Genomic DNA, 22,604 nt, shown 5'->3' with positions numbered 1-22,604 from the left:
CTCTCACTACACCACTCGTTATTGATGATTTATATATGATTACACCCTTCCTTTACCTGACTCCGTACGTCTCACCTGTCTAATTTTTCTCATCCTCACAACATCAGTTTTGGGGGAGCGTCTGGGATGAAAGGAATTTAGAGGTTTAGAGGTGATCAGCCAATTTATACTCATCTGGAACTCCGCGGGGCGGTCCAATGTCATCTGTGTATGTAGAGCTACTCAGGGTGGGGTCACCTGCACCACCTCTACACAATGCATGCCTCCGTCTTCAAGATTCAAGAGTCTTTATTTGTCATTATACAAGTGCAGGACACAGGAAATGTCTTCAAGTACAACCCATCCAAGAGTAGACAGCAACGACATGTAAACACAACCAGGATCAGGCAGACTGAGGCAGCAGCTACATCAGGGTTAGATATCGATGGAAAAGATAACATGAGGGATAAGATGGGGCTAAAAAAAATGGCATCTAAGGGCCCAGCATGGAGACACAAAAAAAACACACCTCAGTACACACACGGGGGGGGTCTCCCATCGCAGCCAAGTGTGGACGCAGCTGAACATGAGCGCATCCAGTCGACCGCAACCAGCTTGCTGTTCTGAGCTAGAATAGCCTCCAGTTTACGATTAAGCTCCTGCAACGCCATAGTCTGATTGTTCACAGCTTGACACACACCGGCTTGCCAGGGGCCGCCAACAGTGTCCGAATGTTACGATACGCCAGGAAACCGCCCGCTCCAAACAGCAGAAAACCCAGTTATCATGAATCCGAATGTGTAGAAGTCCTCTGCATCCTCAACAGAAAGAAGCGACAGAAACATGACCTTCCGCACCCCCAGGAGTCCATCACGTATCCTGGTCGTCAAAGTTCTGCCAAGTCCAAGCCAACCCGCACAGGAAAATCCCCCAGTAGAGGACAAACTTCGGCGTCCCTGCGTCCCACCACTGTGTTTGATGTTACTAAGAAACTGATCAATATTCTGCTGTGTTAAAAGTGTTATTTATCTTGTCAGGGTCGTGGCTGATGTTTCCTTCTGGATTGCTGGCAAACAGGAAAATGTTTTACAGATTATCCATAATTTAAACCAATAACCTGCTATGTCAGTATTACAAAATTACCAGCATCACATCACAATATCACATTTCATACAGGAGACAATTTAAGGGTTAGGGCTTCAATAAAATATGCAAACATTACAGCAGCGTGCAGGAGACATTAACAGCAAGACACATAGAGACAGACAGACAGACAGCGAGACAGACAGAGAGAGAGACAGACAGGCAGAGAGAGAGAGAGACAGACAGACAGAAAGACAGACTGACAGACAGATAGAGAGACAGACAGGCAGAGAGACAGACAGACAGATAGAGAGACAGACAGACAGAGAGAGAGACAGACAGGCAGAGAGAGAGCCAGATAGAGAGACAGACAGACAGATAGAGAGACAGACAGGCAGAGAGACAGACAGACAGATAGAGAGACAGACAGGCAGAGAGAGAGACAGATAGAGAGACAGACAGACAGAGAGACAGACAGACAGAGAGACAGACAGAGAGAGAGACAGATAGAGAGACAGACAGAGAGAGAGACAGATAGAGAGACAGACACCCCTGGCGGGGCGATCCCATCGTGGTGGGTTTCATATCAAACAATGATGAGACCACTACAGAGAAGAGGTCCAGAGTTTCACAGAATGTTGGTCCAGGAACAATCTGGTTCTTATCAACAAGACCAGGGAGGTCCTAGTAGATTCCAGGAGGTCCAGGAAGACTGAGCATGCTCCTCTCTGCATCATGAAGTTCCTGGACATCCACATTTCCTCTGACCTCTCCTGGACTGAACACTTCCTACCTGGTGAAGAAGCCCAACAACAGCTCCTCTTCCTCGGGAAGGTGAAGCGACGGGACTCTCTTCTCAGCTGCTGGTGAACTTCTACAGAACCTCCATGGAGAGCTTCCTGTGTCTCAGAGTGACGGTACAGCAGCTGCACAGGACCAGAGGAGCTTGTCCTGCAAATGCAGCCATCTTTACTTCTGCTCACATGATCTGTCCTTCATGTCCAACCCACGCTCAGCCAGAAGCTCATCAGCTGGAGAAGCTCCGAGGACACCACTCAGAGAAAAGATGAAAAACTAGTCAGAAACTCAGGAAAAGATGGTTCCAACATGGAGGACCGATCCCACTGTTTTTCCCTTTTCACTGACTGACAGGTGAGTGTTGGGAAGTACTTCCTGTGTCTGTTATCGCTGATTGGTGTGCTGCAGTGTGTCCTGCCAGGAGGAAGCAGTAACCATGGCAACTGTCATCTGAATGACAGCAGCAGTCGGGTCACATGACCAGCTTGTTTTGCTTTTCTGACAGGAAGTGGTGTTGCCACATTGCGTGACAGCGTGTTAACACCGCGCAGTGTTGCATGTCAAGCTGTAACCGCACACACACACACACACGTCTGTAGCTGTATCTGTGAGGATCACAGTGTTCTGTGTCTGACTGATTATTGATTTATTGACAGCTTATTGATTCTGGCTGTTTCACCACAGAAAGCTTGTCCTCCTGGTTTCAGATCTCTGCAATGCACATCATGTAGCCAGACTGGAAGTTTGTCCTACCTGCTTCTGATCATCTTCATGAGACATTATTAATTATTAATAATGCTGGAAACAGTTGGATGATAAACCTACTTTTTTTCTGTAAATCAGTTCACACCATGCACCATCTACAGAACAAACAGATTTAAACTTCAGCCATCTTCCTGGACCGGTTTCTGAAACACAGGACGAGATGTAAACCAGCCATGAAGAGCGAGTACGTACTGGACTCTGCTGACACAGTTCTAGTTCTTAAAGGGCACTTTCACATGGAGGGTGATTTAGGGTACACATCTTCAGTAGTAAACTCCAGCTATTATTGGACTTTTCGGCCATGACAACTATACACCCTCGGCTGAGAAAGGCCCTACTGGGGTGATCAAATCCCAGCAATGTGTCCCCAGATCACCCTCTCAGCCAGGGACCCAGGATATTGTTCACCATGGAGCGTTGAGGTTTATAATCTCAGAGCTCTAACTCATCGATGTATTTTATATGAAAGAGCAGGCTGGCCCTTGCTGTGTATTCGGAGACGAAACCATTGGCACATCTTTATTTAAAAGGCAATATTAAATCTGCTTCCCTCATACTTATGTAATGCTGTCCAATCTAAAAGAAACAGTAGCTTCAATCTTCGTTCTGTGACTCAGGATTTATTTTTGCTCTCTACCCAAAGATAAGCTGCTCCAGCAGCTTGGAATTTGCTGCAGGATCAGCTGTGTCTCCTTACACCTTTATAAAAGTAAGTTAAGAGCATTAAATGAGGAGTCTTTAGGTTGTAAATGTTTTGACTAATATTATTTTGTGACTTGAAATGTTGATGCATGTTTGTAATTTCGTTGGTGGTTTGATTGACTTGTAACTTGGGTTGCTGTCTTGGCCTGGACACTCATGTAAATGAGATTCTTAATCTAAATGAGGTTTTTCCTGGTTAAATAAATAAAATAAAATAAAGTAAATAAATAAAGGAGGAGTCTTGCCTTTTAATGCAGAGCCATTGGCTACCTCTTGCCTCTCTGGCCTGTACTTCACAGCGCTCTCGCTAGCCTGATGGTGGACGCTGCTACCAACCCTCTGGGCAGACGTTAGCGTAGCTGCCCCGCTGTTAGCATCAGCAGCTACGTCTCTGTATCTGAGCTGCTTCTAAGCCAGAGACTGCTGAGAAAGAAGAAGAGAAACACAAATCAATGACAACAGTGTCCGATGTTTCTACATGGAGAGTAAAGACAGCCAGGTGACGTCCCCCTGCAGCCTCGGCCTATAGCAGCAGGACTAAAAGCTGGATCAGGGTCACCAAGCCAGACCTGCTATAAGACTTATCAGGAAGGAAAGTCTGAAGATGATCTGAAGGTAGAGAGGGGGTCTGATACCTGGAGTTAAATTAGGAACTGGATACACAGAGAGGGGTCTGAGAAGTGAAGGTTCTGGTTCCCGGGGCCAAACCGGCGAGCCGGTTCCACAGAGAGGGGTCCGAAAACTGAAGGTTTTGGTTCCCGGAGCCAAACCAGGATCCAGTTCCACAGAGAGGGTTCCGAGAACTGAAGGTTCTGCTTCAGCGTGCAGATTGTGTGAGGGCATTGAAATGACCTGATCCAGATCTGGAGGGACGGCTTTAGTCCAGCAGTTTAATAAGTGAATTTCTGGAATGATGGTGTTGAACCACAAGCTCCTCCATTATTGCTACTCTGTCTGGTTTCGGTAGATCTAGGACTCTGGGATCTGGAGGAAGACCGACTCTGATGAACACTTTGTTAGGGACCGTTTCTGGTTTTAGATAAAGGTGAAAACTCACCTGCTGCAACTCAGCTTGACTTGAGATTTATTTAATTGATCTGGTGTTGCTGTGAGAGAAGGTGTGTGTTGTAAACACATCAACGTTTATGGCGGAAAGACAGCAAACAAGACACTGTGTGTGAACAGGAAGTGGTGTGTGTGAACAGGAAGTGGACTCAGACTGAGAACACGATGTTCAGACTGTAACCACCCACACCTCGGTACGCTGAAACTACTCCAGTAGCTTCTGGTCTGACTGTAGAGAGCAGTCAGGGTGAATCCCAGCAGAACTCTGGACCAGAACCTTTTCTAGACCAGAACCCGTTGCTGGTACTACAGGCAGTAAGACTGGACCTCACTCACTGGTTCTGACTTCAGTAACTAATGAGCAGCATGATGATCAGAAGCAGGTGGTTCTGCAATGTTCTAATGGAGGGAAGCTGTTTTACTGGTCTGCGTGGTTCCTGAAGCCTCTGTCTCCTCCCCCGACGGCTTACGTAATGTCTGCGTGCCTTCTTCCTCTGACGCTTCACTTTGTGGTTTAACGGACAAAAACTGAGACAAGCAGCAAACAGAGAGACACTGCAGAGACGACAGGACATCTGATGGTGAGTCTGTCTTCGGTCCGTACAGTCTCATGTGCTGGACCCTTCCTGGTCCTTTCATTTCCGTCTGTAATGACCTGCTGTTAAACCGCTCTGCTGCTATAGAACACTTGATGCAGATGATGCAGTTTTATATCTATATGCAGCCACGAGACACCACATCACGCTGCTGGCATCATGTCTGTGTGCATGCTTGATATCCAAGAGCAATTTTTCTGAATCATCCACTCCTGAACTGAACAAGCCGTTTCTATGAGTTTCTCAGCTTTTTAGGTCAATATTAAAAATGAAGATATCAGTTCAAGATCCAAAGTATGTTGGAGTCGTGTCGTCAGCTCAGTTTAAACCACCATATAAAGATTTTTAAACTATTCTAACAAATCTCAACCATCAGAATTAAGTATGTAGATATATTGTCATCCTGTCCTCAACACCAAGTCTCATTATACAGCCTAATTTATTCTCATCACCATCATTTACCAAAAACTTTCATCTATTAGTTTCTAAAGCTTCATTTATCTTACTGGTATTTTCAGATTATTTACTAATGAGCACCCCTATGGTAACCTAAAACCAGCAGAATCCCCGGGAAAACCTCCTCCTGTAGACCCACAGCGTTTTCCTTAACTTTGATATAAACTTCAGATTACTTTCAGATTACTTTCAGATAACTATTACATTCATATAAATTCAGATGAACTTCAGATTCGTTACCAGAACTTCTCAGACGGTTCCAAACAGAACGGTTTTAAACTGAATCTGCTAAATTCTTGAGAAGTATAACTTGCTAAATTTTGTAAGTTTTGGTGATTTGTGCTTTCTCAAATTATTGTACAAATGTGTAAACGATTTAGCAGCAAAGCCACTCAGTTCATCTGTTCAGAGGCAGAATAGCAGGAGATTCACCAGAACTGGAAGCTTCCACCCTGCAGAACTTCGTCTGGTCCGATCTGAGCTAGAAAACTTCACCTCTAGGCTTCAGTCTTGGCTGAAAACAAACCAAAACTATTTGTAAATAGCACTGTGTGTGTTTGATTGAAAGGTTTATAGATTTTGTATTGAGTTTTGTACAGGTTTGTAATGTATTGTTGTATTTTAATGTGGTGTAGAGCGGCCCAGCTGGGAATCTGCCCTGGCTGCTGTTTGCATGGATCAGCTACTAACTGCTGTGATTATGTGCAAACGCAGAAAATAAATAAAGTTCCTGTATTTCCCGTCAGTGAAAAAGCAGCATGACTTCATTCAAGCACAATCAGTCAACAGGAAGTGATGTAATGTCCCCACCATGTGACCATCGTGTGACACCAGCAGCTCTAAACATGTTTGTATTTATGTTTTAAAGATGGAAGACCTTATCAACATGAACACGACTTCAATGGACGACATTGTGTTAGCGGGGACGACTGAGGTAATCAATAATTACTGACACTTACTGATTAGCTATTCGTCCAGCTGTGTGTTCCGGTATGTCCAGGTGATATCAGGTGTGTGTTCAAGTGTGCCTTCTCTCTTCCAGGACCCGTTCAACAGTTCTTACTTTACCACAGAAGAAGACTACTCCTACTCAGACTTCCCAAATCTGATGTGCGACCGGCAGTCAGTACGGGAGTTCCGAGGCCAGTACGAGCCGCCACTCTTTTGGATGATCGCTATTGTGGGCGGAGCTGGAAACCTGGCGGTGGTGTGGATCTATCTGAATTTCCGCCGCCGGCTGAAGACCATGACAGATGTGTACCTGCTGAACCTGGCGGTGGCTGATCTGCTGTTCTTGGTCACACTGCCTCTGTGGGCCGCTGAGGCGTCTTATGGCTGGATATTTGGCCCCGTCCTCTGCAAGCTGAACTCCACCCTCTACAAGGTGAACCTGTTCAGCAGTATGCTACTCCTCACCTGCATCAGTGTGGACCGCTACATCGTCATCGTGCAGACCACCAAGGCTCAGAACTCAAAGATGGAGCGCCGGCGCTGCAGCCGGCTGGTATGTGCAGGAGTGTGGCTGCTGGCGCTGCTGCTCGCCACTCCTGAGCTGGTGTTCGCCACACCTGCCCAGGGGGACCTCAAGTCCTACTGCAGGATGGTGTTTCCAGCCAACCTGGGGAACCGTACCAAGATCCTGGTACTGTCGCTGCAGGTGAGCATGGGTTTCTGCCTCCCCTTCATCATCATGGCCTTCTGCTACAGTGTTATCGTCGGTACTCTGCTCAAGACCCGCAACTTCCAGAAGCACAAGGCCATGCGTGTCATCCTGGCGGTGGTGGTGGCATTCGTCGTGTCGCAGCTGCCCTACAACGGCATGCTGGTGATGGAGGCCATGCAGGCCTCCAACATGACCCAGACGGACTGCGAGAAGATGAAGGCAATCGACAAGGCGGGGCAGGTGCTCAAGAGCCTGGCCTACACCCATGCCTGTATCAACCCCTTTCTCTATGTGTTTGTGGGTGTGCGCTTCCGCCGCGATGTGATGCAGCTGCTGCGCTGCTGCCGCTGCCTGCAGCTCACCGGCAAGAGTCCACTGGGGAAGACCAGGAGTCCTCTGAACTCCACCAGGGCCTCAGTTCTGTCCGACAGTGACACCTCGCAGGCTCTGTCACTGTAGAGACACTTCTTCCTGGTTAAGTGGACAGACGGGTGACAGAAAGAGCTGCTTTCATGGGTTATCGAAACGCAGGCAGCTGGACCTCAATGTTCAAAAGATCTTCAAGCAATTCAGTTCTGATGAATAACAAACTTTAAAGTCATTCAGAGACTTCCAGGTCGTTTCATCTTCACTTCACTGTGAGAGGAAAAGACCTCATCCCTTCCTCGCTTCAAAGATCCGCTTTGTTCAGACTAATGTCCGGGTTGACGTGCCGTTGAGATTGGACCTCCAACCTGGACCTCCAGCCGTGGAGAATGTGTCCACAAAGGGTCTGAACGCACTCCAGATATTTCAGAACTTTCTGAGGACAAGTGAAGGTCTGAACTACGACTTTTCACAATGTTTGATGAATGTTTCTGAACCTTTCAGATAATTGTTATCAGGACTGCAGAACTTGGTTTTAAACCAGAAAATGGGATTCTTTAGCTGCTTGTCAGAAAAACGTGTTTCTGTTTTTCTCACATGACCACTGAGCATTTGATCACAAGACCTGTTAAACTGAGCCACAAAATTAAATAATTGTTTTCCTACACCACTGCTAAAACAGGCTAAGACATGCTAAAACAGGCAAAGACATGCTAACACATGCTAAGACATGCTAAAACAGGCTAAGACATGCTAAAACAGGCAAAGACATGCTAACACATGCTAAGACATGCTAAAACAGGCTAAGACATGCTAACACATGCTAAGACATGCTAAAACAGGCTAAGACATGCTAACACATGCTAAGACATGCTAACACAGGCTAAGACATGGCAAAGGATTATGGGTAATTGTCAGAGCAACAGAGGATTTATCATCGAGAAATGTGTCTAAGAATGTATAATTGTTGTACAATCACTTTAAAAGTAGAACTGGCTTTGTCTCATTATATTGGGTATGCCATAGATTAATCTCTGACATGTTTTGCATTAATTTTATGTTTAATATGTTTCATTGCCATTGAAGAATTTTGTAGCCTAGCTACCTAGCCTAGCCACAGAGTGATTGTCTTTTCTGACAATGTGTTTTCCACATTAACTGACGATCCACTCTGTTGTACATTGTGAAAAGCAGCGTATCAGTGTGGTAATATGTCAGTGCTCTGTTCGCTTTTCCTGTGCTCTGTATGTTAATGGTTGGCATAGCAGTTTATTTTGCTTTCTAAAATGGTGAAAAGGTAATGTGTTGGAAAGGTAAAAGGTAAGGTGTGTTTTAGGTGAAAGTGTATTTCTTTGTATTCTGTGAAACCCTTAGCCTTTCCTTCATCCCATGCTGACTTAAAAAATGTGTTTTTGTTTGGTGCCTTTTTATTTTATACTGTACGATCACAATTAGTCACAATTTATTGTACAGGGAACGCTGTTATGGGTAATCCTGAGAGCAACGTTGGATTTACTGCTGAGATAGACCATTTGCTGTCGACTCTATTGTCCTTTGTTATAAATGCAGATGCTGTTTGTTACTGGAAATAAATTGTTACTCCAGATCTGATTCAAGTGTCCTGTGAGTGAAAGATGTACATTTCAAGTTATACTAATGCAGGTTAACACATGCTAACACAGACAAACAGAGGCTAACACATGCTAACCCAGACAAACAGAGGCTAACACAGGCTAATGAAGGCAAACCGAGACTAACAGAAACAAACAAACTAACAGAGGTTAATACTGGCTAACAACGGCAAACAGAGAGTGACGCAGGGTAACAGGCAAATAGAGGCAAACAAAGGTTAATGCAGGCTAACAAGTGCTAACACACAAAAACAGAGGCTAATACAAGCTAAAACAGGCAAACAGAGCATGTGTCTCAATCAGCGCCCTGTTTCAAACACTATGTATTCACACAAAAACCTGGATGCTGCCCTAAACTCAGCCAAAAATCTAGGGTGAAATGATAAACAATACCCACATTAAACGGACACCATCTTGCTGGCGTAGCGGAAGGGGAGGGACTTTCTACTACTTTTCCAGAGCAGAATAACGGCGGCCAACAACTCGGCAGTGTTGGTCCAGGCGGCTGTTTTGTACAGATGTAAGTATGAAGTTATTGGATCATAATTCTAATGTCAACGGCAGCATGTTTCCTATTTCTTCTATCCCTCACCACAGTGATGAATCTGATCGTTTGTTGGAGGCTGCGGTTATAGCGAATCAGGAGAGTTCGCACATGTAAATGTTAGCAGGTTTTTAGTCAGTTTCATGGACGTAGATGGGCTATAAGTGTTACAAGATAAAACAAGATGAGATAATCCTTCATTTGTCCCACAGTTGGGAAAATTCAGTATGAAAACAGCAAATGTGATAGTGTAAAACCAGTGTAAAAAAATAGCATTAGAGATGAGAACGAGAACAAACAAAACTATAAAAAAAAGTCTATAAAATCTATATAGACGTTTATATAAAATCTATACAGAAGTTTCTATGAAATCTACATAGAAGTCACTATAACATCTATATAGAAGTCGCTATAAAAACTACATAGAAGTCACTATAAAATCTATATAGAAGTTTATATAAAATCTATGTAGAAGTCTATAAAATCTATATAGAAATTGCTATAAAATTTATATAGAAGTCTCTACAAAATCTGTATAAAAGTCTAAAATCTATATAGAAGTCTCTATGAAATCTATATAGAAGTCTCAATAAAATCTGTATAAAAGTCGCTATAAAAACTATATAGAAGTCACTATGAAATCTATATAGAAGTCTATAAAATCTATATAGAAGTCTCTATAAAATCTGTATAAAAGTCTAAAAACTATATATAAGTCTCTATAAAATCTATATAGAAGTCTATAAAATCTATATATAAGTCTCTATAAAATCTATATATAAGTCTATAAAATCTATATAGAAGTCTCTATAAAATCTATATAGAAGTTTATATAAAATCTATATAAAAGTCTATAAAAAACTATATAAAAGTCTCTAAAAAATCTATATGGAAATCTCTATGAAATCTATGTAGAAGTCTCTATAAAATCTATATAGAAGTCTCTTTAAAATTTATATAGAAATCTCTATGAAATATATGGAGAAGTCTCTATAAAATCTATGTAGAAGTCTCTATGAAATCTATATAAAAGTCTGTTTAAAATCTATATAGAAATCTCTATAAAATCTATATAAAAGTCTCTAAAAAATCTGTATAAAAGTCTAAAAACTATATATAAGTCTCTATAAAATCTATATAGAAGTCTCTAAAAATCTGTATAAAAGCCTAAAAACTATATATAAGTCTCTATAAAATCTATATATGTCTCTTTAAAATCTATATAGAAGTATATAAAAACTATATAGAAGTCTCGATAAAATCTATATAGAAGACTCTATAAAATCTATATAGAAGTTTATATAAAATCTATATAAAAGTCTATAAAAACTATATAGAAGTCTCTATAAAATCTATATAGAAGTCTCTATAAAATCTATATAGAAGTCCTTTTAAAATCTATATAGAAGTCTATAAAAACTATATAGAAGTCTCTATGAAATCTGTATAAAAGTCTAAAATCTATATAGAGGTCTCTATAAAATCTATATAGAAGTTTATATAAAGTCTATATAAAAGTCTCCATAAAATCTATATACAAGTCTCTATGAAAGCTATATAAAAGTTTATATAAAATCTATATAGAAGTCGCTATAAGATTTGTTTAAAAGTCTAAAATCTATATAGAGGTCTCTTTAAAATCTATATAGAAGTTTATATAAAATCTGTATAAAAGTCTATAAATACTATATAGAAGTCTCTATAAAAACTATATAGAAGTTTATATGAAATCTATATAAAAGTCTATAAATACTATATAGAAGTCTCTATAAAAACTATATAGAAGTCTCTATATAATCTATATAGAAGTCTCTTTAAAATCTATACAAAAGTCTATAAAAACTATATAGAAGACTCTATAAAATCCATATAGAAGTCGCTATAAAATTTGTATAAAAGTCTAAAATCTATATAGAAGTCTCTTTAAAATCTACATTGAAGTCTCTATAAAATCAATATAAAAGTTTATACAAAATCTGTATAAAAGTCTAAAATCTATGTAGAAGTCTCTTTAAAATCTATATAGAAGTCTCTATAAAATCTATATAGAAGTTTATATAAAATCTATATAAAAGTCTATAAAAACTATATGGAAGTCTCTATAATATCTGTATAAAAGTCTAAAATCTATATAAAAGTCTCTTTAAAATCTATATAGAAGTCTATAAAAACTATATACAAGTCTCTATAAAATCTGTATAAAAGTCTAAAATCTATATAAAAGTCTCTTTAAAATCTGTATAAAAGTCTAAAATCTATATAGAAGTCGTTATAAAAACTATATAGAAGTCTCTATAAAATCTATATAGAAGTTTATATAAAATCTATATAGAACTCTCTATAAAATCTATATAGACGTTTATATAAAATCTATATAGAAGTCGCTATAAAATCTATATAGAAGTCTCTATAAAATCCATATAGAAGTTTATGTAAAATCTATATAAAAGTCTATAAAAACTATATAGAAGTCACTAAAATCTATGTAGAAGTGTCTATAAAATCTATATAGAAGTCGCTATAAAATTTGTTTAAAAGTCTAAAATCTATATAAAAGTCTCTTTAAAATCTATATTGAAGTCTCTATGAAATCTTTATAGAAGCTTTTATAAAATCTATATAAAAGTCTATAAATACTTTATAGAAGTCTCTATAAAATCTGTGTTGAAGTGTCTTTAAAATCTATATAGACGTTTATATAAAATCTATATAGAAGTCGCTATAAAATTTGTTTAAAAGTCTAAAATGTATATAAAAGTCTCTTTAAAATCTATATAGAAGTCTCTTTAAAATCTATATAGAAGTCAATAAAAACTATATAGAAGTCTCTATAAAATCTATATAAAAGTCTATAAATACTTTATAGAAGTCTCTTTAAAAACTATATAGAAGTCTCTATAATATCTATATAGAAGACTCTATAAAATCTATATAGAAGTCGCTATAAAATCTGTATAAAAGTCTAAATCTACATAGAAGTCTCTTTAAAATCTATATAGAAGTCTCTTTAAAATCTATATAGAAGTCAATAAAAACTATATAGAAGTCTCTATAAAATCTGTATAAAAGTCTAAAATCTATATAGAAGTCTCTTTAAAATCTATATAGAAGTCTCTTTAAAATCTATATAGAAGTCTATAAAAACTATATAGAAGTCTCTATAAAATCTGTATAAAAGTCTAAAATCTATATAGAAGTCTCTTTAAAATCTATATAGAAGTCTATAAAAACTATATAGAAGTCTCTACAATATCTATATAGAAGACTCTATAAAATCTATATAGAAGTCGCTATAAAATCTGTATAAAAGTCTAAATCTATATAGAAGTCTCTTTAAAATCTATATAGCAGTCAATAAAATCTATATAGAAGTCTCTTTAAAATCTATATAGAAGTCTATAAAAACTATATAGAAGTCTCTACAAAATCTGTATAAAAGTCTAAAATCTATATAGAAGTCACTATAAAATCTATATAGAAGTCTCTATAAAATCTATATAGAAGTCTATAAAATCTATATAGAAGTCGCTATAAAATCTGTATAAAAGTCTAAAATCTATATAGAAGTCTCTTTAAAATCTACATTGAAGTCTCTATAAAATCAATATAAAAGTTTATACAAAATCTGTATAAAAGTCTAAAATCTATGTAGAAGTCTCTTTAAAATCTATATAGAAGTCCCTATAAAATCTATATAGAAGTTTATATAAAATCTATATAAAAGTCTATAAAAACTATATGGAAGTCTCTATAATATCTGTATAAAAGTCTAAAATCTATATAGAAGTCTCTTTAAAATCTATATAGAAGTCTATAAAAACTATATACAAGTCTCTATAAAATCTGTATAAAAGTCTAAAATCTATATAAAAGTCTCTTTAAAATCTGTATAAAAGTCTAAAATCTATATAGAAGTCGTTATAAAAACTATATAGAAGTCTCTATAAAATCTATATAGAAGTTTATATAAAATCTATATAGAACTCTCTATAAAATCTATATAGACGTTTATATAAAATCTATATAGAAGTCGCTATAAAATCTATATAGAAGTCTCTATAAAATCCATATAGAAGTTTATGTAAAATCTATATAAAAGTCTATAAAAACTATATAGAAGTCACTAAAATCTATGTAGAAGTGTCTATAAAATCTATATAGAAGTCGCTATAAAATTTGTTTAAAAGTCTAAAATCTATATAAAAGTCGCTTTAATATCTATATTGAAGTCTCTATGAAATCTTTGTAGAAGCTTTTATAAAATCTATACAAAAGTCTATAAATACTTTATAGAAGTCTCTATAAAATCTGTGTTGAAGTGTCTTTAAAATCTATATAGACGTTTATATAAAACCTATATAGAAGTCGCTATAAAATTTGTTTAAAAGTCTAAAATGTATATAAAAGTCTCTATAAAATCTATGTAGAAGTCTCTTTAAAAACTATATAGAAATCTCTATAATATCTATATAGAAGTCTCTTTAAAATCTATATAGAAGTCTCTTTAAAATCTATATAAAATTCTATAAAAACTATATAGAAGTCTCTATAAAATCTATATAGAAGTCTCTTTAAAATCTACATTGAAGTCTCTATAAAATCAATATAAAAGTTTATACAAAATCTGTATAAAAGTCTAAAATCTATGTAGAAGTCTCTTTAAAATCTATATAGAAGTCCCTATAAAATCTATATAGAAGTTTATATAAAATCTATATAAAAGTCTATAAAAACTATATGGAAGTCTCTATAATATCTGTATAAAAGTCTAAAATCTATATAGAAGTCTCTTTAAAATCTATATAGAAGTCTATAAAAACTATATACAAGTCTCTATAAAATCTGTATAAAAGTCTAAAATCTATATAAAAGTCTCTTTAAAATCTGTATAAAAGTCTAAAATCTATATAGAAGTCGTTATAAAAACTATATAGAAGTCTCTATAAAATCTATATAGAAGTTTATATAAAATCTATATAGAACTCTCTATAAAATCTATATAGACGTTTATATAAAATCTATATAGAAGTCGCTATAAAATCTATATAGAAGTCTCTATAAAATCCATATAGAAGTTTATGTAAAATCTATATAAAAGTCTATAAAAACTATATAGAAGTCACTAAAATCTATGTAGAAGTGTCTATAAAATCTATATAGAAGTCGCTATAAAATTTGTTTAAAAGTCTAAAATCTATATAAAAGTCGCTTTAATATCTATATTGAAGTCTCTATGAAATCTTTGTAGAAGCTTTTATAAAATCTATACAAAAGTCTATAAATACTTTATAGAAGTCTCTATAAAATCTGTGTTGAAGTGTCTTTAAAATCTATATAGACGTTTATATAAAATCTATATAGAAGTCGCTATAAAATTTGTTTAAAAGTCTAAAATGTATATAAAAGTCTCTATAAAATCTATGTAGAAGTCTCTTTAAAAACTATATAGAAATCTCTATAATATCTATATAGAAGTCTCTTTAAAATCTATATAGAAGTCTCTTTAAAATCTATATAAAATTCTATAAAAACTATATAGAAGTCTCTATAAAATCTATATAGAAGTCTCTTTAAAAACTATATAGAAGTCTCTATAATATCTATATAGAAGTCTCTTTAAAATCTATATAAAAGTCTATAAAAACTATATAGAAGACTCTATAAAATCTATATAGAAGACTCTATAAAAACTATATAGAAGTCTCTATTATATCTATATAGAAGTCTCTTTAAAATCTATATAAAAGTCTATAAAATCTATATAGAAGTCTCTATAAAATATATATAGAAGTCTCTATAAAATCTATATAGAAGTCTCTTTAAAAACTATATAGAAGTCTCTATAATATCTATATAGAAGACTCTATAAAATCTATATAGAAGTCGCTATAAAATCTGTATAAAAGTCTAAATCTACATAGAAGTCTCTTTAAAATCTATATAGAAGTCTCTTTAAAATCTATATAGAAGTCAATAAAAACTATATAGAAGTCTCTATAAAATCTGTATAAAAGTCTAAAATCTATATAGAAGTCTCTTTAATATCTATATAGAAGACTCTATAAAATCTATATAGAAGTCGCTATAAAATCTGTATAAAAGTCTAAATCTACATAGAAGTCTCTTTAAAATCTATATAGAAGTCTCTTTAAAATCTATATAGAAGTCACTAAAAACTATATAGAAGTCTCTATAAAATCTGTATAAAAGTCTAAAATCTATATAGAAGTCTCTTTAAAATCTATATAGAAGTCTCTTTAAAATCTATATAGAAGTCTATAAAAACTATATAGAAGTCTCTATAAAATCTGTATAAAAGTCTAAAATCTATATAGAAGTCTCTTTAAAATCTATATAGAAGTCTATAAAAACTATATAGAAGTCTCTACCATATCTATATAGAAGACTCTATAAAATCTATATAGAAGTCGCTATAAAATCTGTATAAAAGTCTAAATCTATATAGAAGTCTCTTTAAAATCTATATAGCAGTCAATAAAATCTATATAGAAGTCTCTTTAAAATCTATATAGAAGTCTATAAAAACTATATAGAAGTCTCTACAAAATCTGTATAAAAGTCTAAAATCTATATAGAAGTCACTATAAAATCTATATAGAAGTCTCTATAAAATCTATATAGAAGTTTATATAAAATCTATATAAAAGTCTATAAATACTATATAGAAGTCGCTATAAAATCTATATAGAAGTCTCTTTAAAATCTATATAGAAGTCTATAAAAACTATATAGAAGTCTTTATAAAATCTATATAAAAGTCTCTTTAAAATCTATATAGAAGTCTATAAAAACTATATAGAAGTCTTTATAAAATCTATATAAAAGTCTATAAAAACTATATAGAAGTCTTTATAAAATCTATATAAAAGTCTCTTTAAAATCTATATAGAAGTCTATAAAAACTATATAGAAGTCTTTATAAAATCTATATAAAAGTCTCTTTAAAATCTATATAGAAGTCAATAAAAACTATATAGAAGTCTCTATAAAATCTGTATAAAAGTCTAAAATCTATATAGAAGTCTCTTTAAAATCTATATAGAAGTCAATAAAAACTATATAGAAGTCTCTATAAAGTCTGTATAAAAGTCTAAAATCTATATAGAAGTCTCTTTAAAATCTATATAGAAGTCAATAAAAACTATATAGAAGTCTCTATAAAATCTGTATAAAAGTCTAAAATCTATATAGAAGTCTCTTTAAAATCTATATAAAAGTCTATAAAAACTATATAGAAGTCTTTATAAAATCTATATAGAAGTCTCTTTAAAATCTATATAGAAGTCAATAAAAACTATATAGAAGTCTCTATAAAATCTGTATAAAAGTCTAAAATCTATATAGAAGTCTCTTTAAAATCTATATAGAAGTCTATAAAAACTATATAGAAGTCTTTATAAAATCTATATAAAAGTCTCTTTAAAATCTATATAGAAGTCTATAAAAACTATATAGAAAACTATAAAATCCATATAGAAGTCGCTATAAAATCTGTATAAAAGCCTAAAATCTATATAGAAGTCTCTTTAAAATCTATATAGAAGTCTATAAAAACTATATAGAAGTCGCTATAAAATCTGTATAAAAAAGTCTAAAATCTATATAGAAGTCTCTTTAAAATCTATATAGAAGTTGCCATGAAATCTATATAGAAGTCACTATAAAATCTGTATAAAAGTCTAAAATCTATATAGAAGTTTATATAAAATCTATATAAAAGTCTATAAAAACTATATAAAAGTCTCTATAAAATCTATATAGAAGTCTCTATGAAAACTATATAGAAGTCTCTATAAAATCTATGTAGAAGTCTATAAAATCTATATAGAAGTCTATAAAATCTACATAGAAGTCGCTATAAAATTTATATAGAAGTTTATATAAAATCTGTATAATAGTCGCTATAAAATCTGAATAAAAGTCTAAAATCTATATAGAAGTCTCTATAAAATCTATATAGAAGTCTCTATAAAATCTATGTAGAAGTCTCTATAAAATCTATATAGAAGTCTATAAAATCTACATAGAAGTCGCTATAAAATTTATATAGAAGTTTATATAAAATCTATATAATAGTCGCTATAAAATCTGAATAAAAGTCTAAAATCTATATAGAAGTCGCTATGAAAGTATACAGAATGACTTTACAGTAATGCACGTCTGTGTTTTTAGTTTTTGGCTGTGTGGCGACTGGCAGCAGTGCAGATTGTAGAGTGTGAAGCAGCAGGAAGGAAGGACTCGGCTATCTACGCTGAACGTTCTGTATGTTCATTCCTGGTGGTTGAACCTTCGGATTAAGCATTGTGGTGCTTGCTGACATGTTTTCTAAGACAGCATGGAAGCAAAACATGGAAACATCATGAGATGAAATAATGTGTTTGCTTGACATGAAGGCCAATACAAGACACATGTTCACTTTATGACATTATCTGGAGTCAGATCTGAGCTGAAAAAATAGAGATGAATGTACAGGTAGCTCTTACAGTATTGATTAATAACTGTACTAAAGTGCACTAGTATAATTACTGTTAATGTGTAAAAGGTTGAGTTGTGTAATTTTCTTCTACGTGGCTCCACCAGGTTTATTTATGTATTTTGATTTTTTAGGTATTTAGGGAATTTTTTTATGGCATTTTACCGAACCATACATAGCCAACCATGCCAGGACAAAAGATCCAGCTCCAATCCTTGCCAGATTATCTCTCATGACTGCATGGTAATCAGGTCTCTGGTAATCTGGTAATCTGGTGGTCCCCCTCGTCAAAAAAGGGGGATCGGAGGGTGTGCTCCAACTACAGGGGGATCACACTCCTCAGCCTCCCCGGTAAAGTCTAGTCAGGGGTGCTTCAGAGGAGGGTCCGTCGGATAGTCGAACCTTGGATTGAGGAGGAGCAGTGTGGTTTTTGTTATGGTTGTGGAACAGTGGACCAGCTCTACACCCTCTTCAGGGTCTTTGAGGGGGCATGGGAGTTTGCCCAACCAATCTACATGTGTTTTGTGGAATTGGAGAAGGCATTCGACTGTGTTCCCTGGGGACTCCTGTGGGGGGGTACTCTGGGAGTATGGAGTGCCGGACCCCTTGTACAAGTACAAGCTGTCTGGTCCCTGTACAACCGGTGTCACAGCTTGGTCCGCGTTGCAGGCAGTAAATCATTAGTTTCGGTGAGGGTTGGACTCCACCAAGGCTGCCCTTTGTCACCGATTCTGTTCGTAACTTTTATGGACAGGGTAAACAGTGGTTAACGCAAGGTAAATAGAGATTAAGGCAGGGTAAACAGAGGCTAGCACAGGGTAAACAGAGGCTAACGCAGGGTAAACAGAGGCTAGCACAGGGTAAACAGAGGCTAGCACAAGGTAAACAGAGGCTAGCACAGGGTAAACAGAGGCTAACGCAGGGTAAACAGAGGCTAGCACAGGGTAAACAGAGGCTAACGCAGGGTAAACAGAGGCTAGCACAGAGTAAACAGGCTAGCACAAGGTAAACAGAGGCTAGCACAGGGTAAACAGAGGCTAACGCAGGGTAAACAGAGGCTAGCACAGGGTAAACAGAGGCTAACTCAGGGTAAACAGAGGCTAACGCAGGGTAAACAGAGGCTAATGCAGGGCAAATAGAGGTTAGCACAGGGTAAACAGAGGCTAACGCAGGGTAAACAGAGGCTAGCACAGGGTAAACAGAGGCTAACGCAGGGCAAATAGAGGCTAGCACAGGGCAAACAGAGGCTAACGCAGGGTAAAGAGAGGCTAGCACAGGTTAAACAGAGGCTAACGCAGGGCAAACAGAGGTTAACAAAGCGTAAACAGAGGCTAATGCAGGTTAACTGGCAAAACAGTGGCCTGTAAGCTGGATTTTCTCTTATCAGGGTAACTTTAGGGTAAACTCTGGGTTTTCTGTACTACGACGCTGGTTCACTTCTTACCAAGCTGTATCACCGCAGCAACAGACGCTCCAGAGCAGGTTATGTTCTGGATAAGAGATCAGCGAGTATAAAAGCTCCACCTCCTGACCAATCAGATCTCATGAAAAATGGCCTGCCCATTTTTAGAAGATCCCGTTGACACTGGTGCACGGGTAGTAAAGGAGAGAAAGAGTTTAGGGACAGATCCAACCTGTTGGACTTTCCTGATGACATACTGCAGCAAAGGTGGAGATTTTCAACAAATGGGCTGAGATACACGTCAGCTGGAGCCGTCTGTAGTAAACATCGTAGTCGGGCTCTTACTGTCCCACAGACAGTGTTCATCACAGATGAACCGTGCTCCTTTCATCCATACAGCAGGTACAGTAATAAAGCCTGGTCACCGACCGCTCTGAATTATGTTTTTATATTTCTTCTTTACTTGCTCCCAAGTCCTTTCAGCTCCACCAGGGTTGCTTCTGACATGGAGGTTAATAATAGAGATAATTCCTTTTCACACATAAGGACAGAAGCATTGAGTAATGGAACCTACAACTATCCGTACGTTCATGGTGGAGGAATTGATATCCCAACATATAACGCGCTCACATGGGATCCTTTAAAGAACTGGGAAATATGACGTAAATGAAGCATTCCCAGGAATGTTGGTGCTGTAATACAGGGATCTGAGTGCTGTCAGTTTATATCGTCCCATTAATTAATATGAATAATCTGACGAACTTACGCATTAACGGAGTCGGGAGTTTCCTGCCTGCATTCCTTCCTGCTTTTGCTGCAGCAACCGTGTTGCTTTTAGCCTGAATTTTATGTTTAAATTCTTCGTATTTTAGAAGAAGAATAATCTGCTCCTCCACGATAAAACACGGCTCTGCAGTTTCGTCCATGTTTGTGATTGGTCAGAACCTCCAAACACCACCCTTTTATGTGAACGCACACTAATCTTAACTGGAAAACCCTGGGTGGAGTTACCAAGTTGATAACCAGCTTCCTACTACAACTTATCCAGATCCTGAATGTCTGGGTAAGTCAACCAGGTACGGAGAGAAATCCGGGGCATGTTTACCCGCTTCGTGGTGCAGGCCTCTGGTCTCTGTTGGCTTTTCACGCCTCTCTCATGTGTGTGATTGTAAACATGTTAAACTTGGTGAATAAAGTGTCTCAAGTGTATTCTGAGTGTTAAAATCAGGAGGAAGTTGAAACGCAGCCACATGGTTTTCTTCACATCCTGTTTGTGTTTTCATGCTGAACTTTGTTCTGTAAAATCATCTGAACACCTGCAGAACTTCATTCAGTCTTTTATTGTTTTTGTTTCACACAGAAAAATAAATAAATGCATTAAAGGTTTAAAGGGAAACGTGTGGAAAGCTTTATGGTGAACTTTTTATGAAAAGCACGTCATAACATTAAAAAGAAAGAACATATTTTTACATTTATTATATTTTATATTTTAGTTATGAAGATGTTTCTAACTAGTTTTTGTGGAAAAGGTCTGGACAGGGTTGTTAATAAAACTGGACCATGAGGACCAGAACTGATTTGGACTTGGAGTCTGGACGGAGACAACATGTCTCTTTTCATCATATCACCTCTGTGATGATTGCCATGGTAACAAAACAGAAAGAGGAAACTGACCTCAGATCTGTGGTTTGATCTTTTCTGTACGTCACTAAAAACAGACAAAACAAGAGACGTCCACACAGAGACAGCAGAGAGGACATCCACACAGAGACAGCAGAGAGGACGTCCTTACAGGGACAGCAGAGAGGACGTCCTTACAGAGACAGCAGAGAGGACGTCCACACAGGGACAGCAGAGAGGACGTCCTTACAGGGACAGCAGAGAGGACGTCCTTACAGAGACAGCAGAGAGGACGTCCTTACAGAGACAGCAGAGAGGACGTCCTTACAGGGACAGCAGAGAGGACGTCCACACAGGGACAGCAGAGAGGACGTCCACACAGAGACAGCAGAGAGGACGTCCACACAGGGACAGCAGAGAGGACGTCCTTACAGAGACAGCAGAGAGGACGTCCTTACAGGGACAGCAGAGAGGACGTCCTTACAGAGACAGCAGAGAGGACGTCCACACAGAGACAGCAGAGAGGACGTCCACACAGAGACAGCAGAGAGGACGTCCACACAGGGACAGCAGAGAGGACGTCCTTACAGGGACAGCAGAGAGGACGTCCTTACAGAGACGGCAGAGAGGACGTCCACACAGAGACAGCCTGCAGAGGAAGCTGATGTTTGTGTAACGATACTGACGTCTGGTTCTGCCACATGTGGACCCGTCAGACTGGAACCAGCAGAAAAAACCTCGTGTGGCAGCAGCTGAGAAAGTTTTCACTGCTGTGTTCACCACTTCCTGTTGGTGCACTCAGCACTTCCTGTTGAGATTGAACACAAACAATCTGAGCGTGCGTGACGGTAAATCTGCAGACACGCCACCTCAACGACTCAACAAGGGGGTTTCAGAAAAAAGATCTGCTGGAGCTCAGTAAGAACAAACATGACGGTTGTCATGGTGACGTCAGGGGAAAGTTCTGGACTTTTTAACAAAACTTTAATTTCTCAGGAAACTGAACAAACCTGTTTGTGTTCTGGTTCCTGGAGCCAAACTTGAATCCAGACCATCTGGAATCACACGTAGTGAAACTGTGACACTATATTTACCAGCAGCACTGAAAGTGGAAAATAAATAATAAATAATAAAATAAGGGGACTGTTGGTGACTGACGTCTGAGCATCCAGCAGTTTTTATAAAGAGGTGGATTAACTCAGCTGAAGAAAACCGTCGTAGTGACTGAAGAGGCTGCTCATGCATTTAAAAGAGGATTAATGGAACAAAATTAGGACGATGTTTATGTGGATAGCATAAAAATGGCTAATGAAACATTCCTGAACATCTTTACTGCTCTTTATGGAAACGTTGTCCTCTTGTTTAGAAAGAATAACACAGTAGCTGAAAAACAAGAAAAAGATCGACTGTACAGAGATTTCCTGAAAAAGAACAACAGAG

At 36.8% G+C, this 22,604-nt stretch overlaps 2 protein-coding genes across 2 annotated transcripts; both read left to right on the top strand.

The window, feature by feature from the left end:
• Positions 1–4,616: 4,616 nt before the first annotated feature.
• ccr9a (chemokine (C-C motif) receptor 9a) lies at positions 4,617–9,084 on the top strand. Its single transcript, XM_041991557.1, has 3 exons — positions 4,617–4,973; positions 6,313–6,378; positions 6,487–9,084. The coding sequence occupies exons 1-3, from the start codon at positions 4,971–4,973 to the stop codon at positions 7,564–7,566; spliced, it is 1,149 nt and encodes a 382-aa protein (XP_041847491.1). The 5' UTR covers positions 4,617–4,970; the 3' UTR covers positions 7,567–9,084.
• Positions 9,085–20,519: 11,435 nt separating this feature from the next.
• Positions 20,520–22,602, top strand: LOC121643934 (high mobility group nucleosome-binding domain-containing protein 5-like). Its single transcript, XM_041991561.1, has 2 exons — positions 20,520–20,607; positions 21,263–22,602. The coding sequence occupies exons 1-2, from the start codon at positions 20,600–20,602 to the stop codon at positions 21,918–21,920; spliced, it is 666 nt and encodes a 221-aa protein (XP_041847495.1). The 5' UTR covers positions 20,520–20,599; the 3' UTR covers positions 21,921–22,602.
• The last annotated feature ends 2 nt before the right edge of the window (positions 22,603–22,604 follow it).

The sequence above is a fragment of the Melanotaenia boesemani genome, chromosome 8 (genome assembly GCF_017639745.1).
Source record: "Melanotaenia boesemani isolate fMelBoe1 chromosome 8, fMelBoe1.pri, whole genome shotgun sequence".
NCBI classification, from domain to species: domain Eukaryota; kingdom Metazoa; phylum Chordata; class Actinopteri; order Atheriniformes; family Melanotaeniidae; genus Melanotaenia; species Melanotaenia boesemani.
This window is presented reverse-complemented; position numbering and strand designations above follow the sequence as displayed.

What these genes read in the sequence shown, in the direction of transcription:
- ccr9a (XM_041991557.1), top strand. An exon ending in TGTTAGCGGGGACGACTGAG is followed by an intron (nt 6,379 to 6,486) that starts GTAATCAATAAT and finishes TCTCTCTTCCAG; the next exon opens with GACCCGTTCAACAGTTCTTA.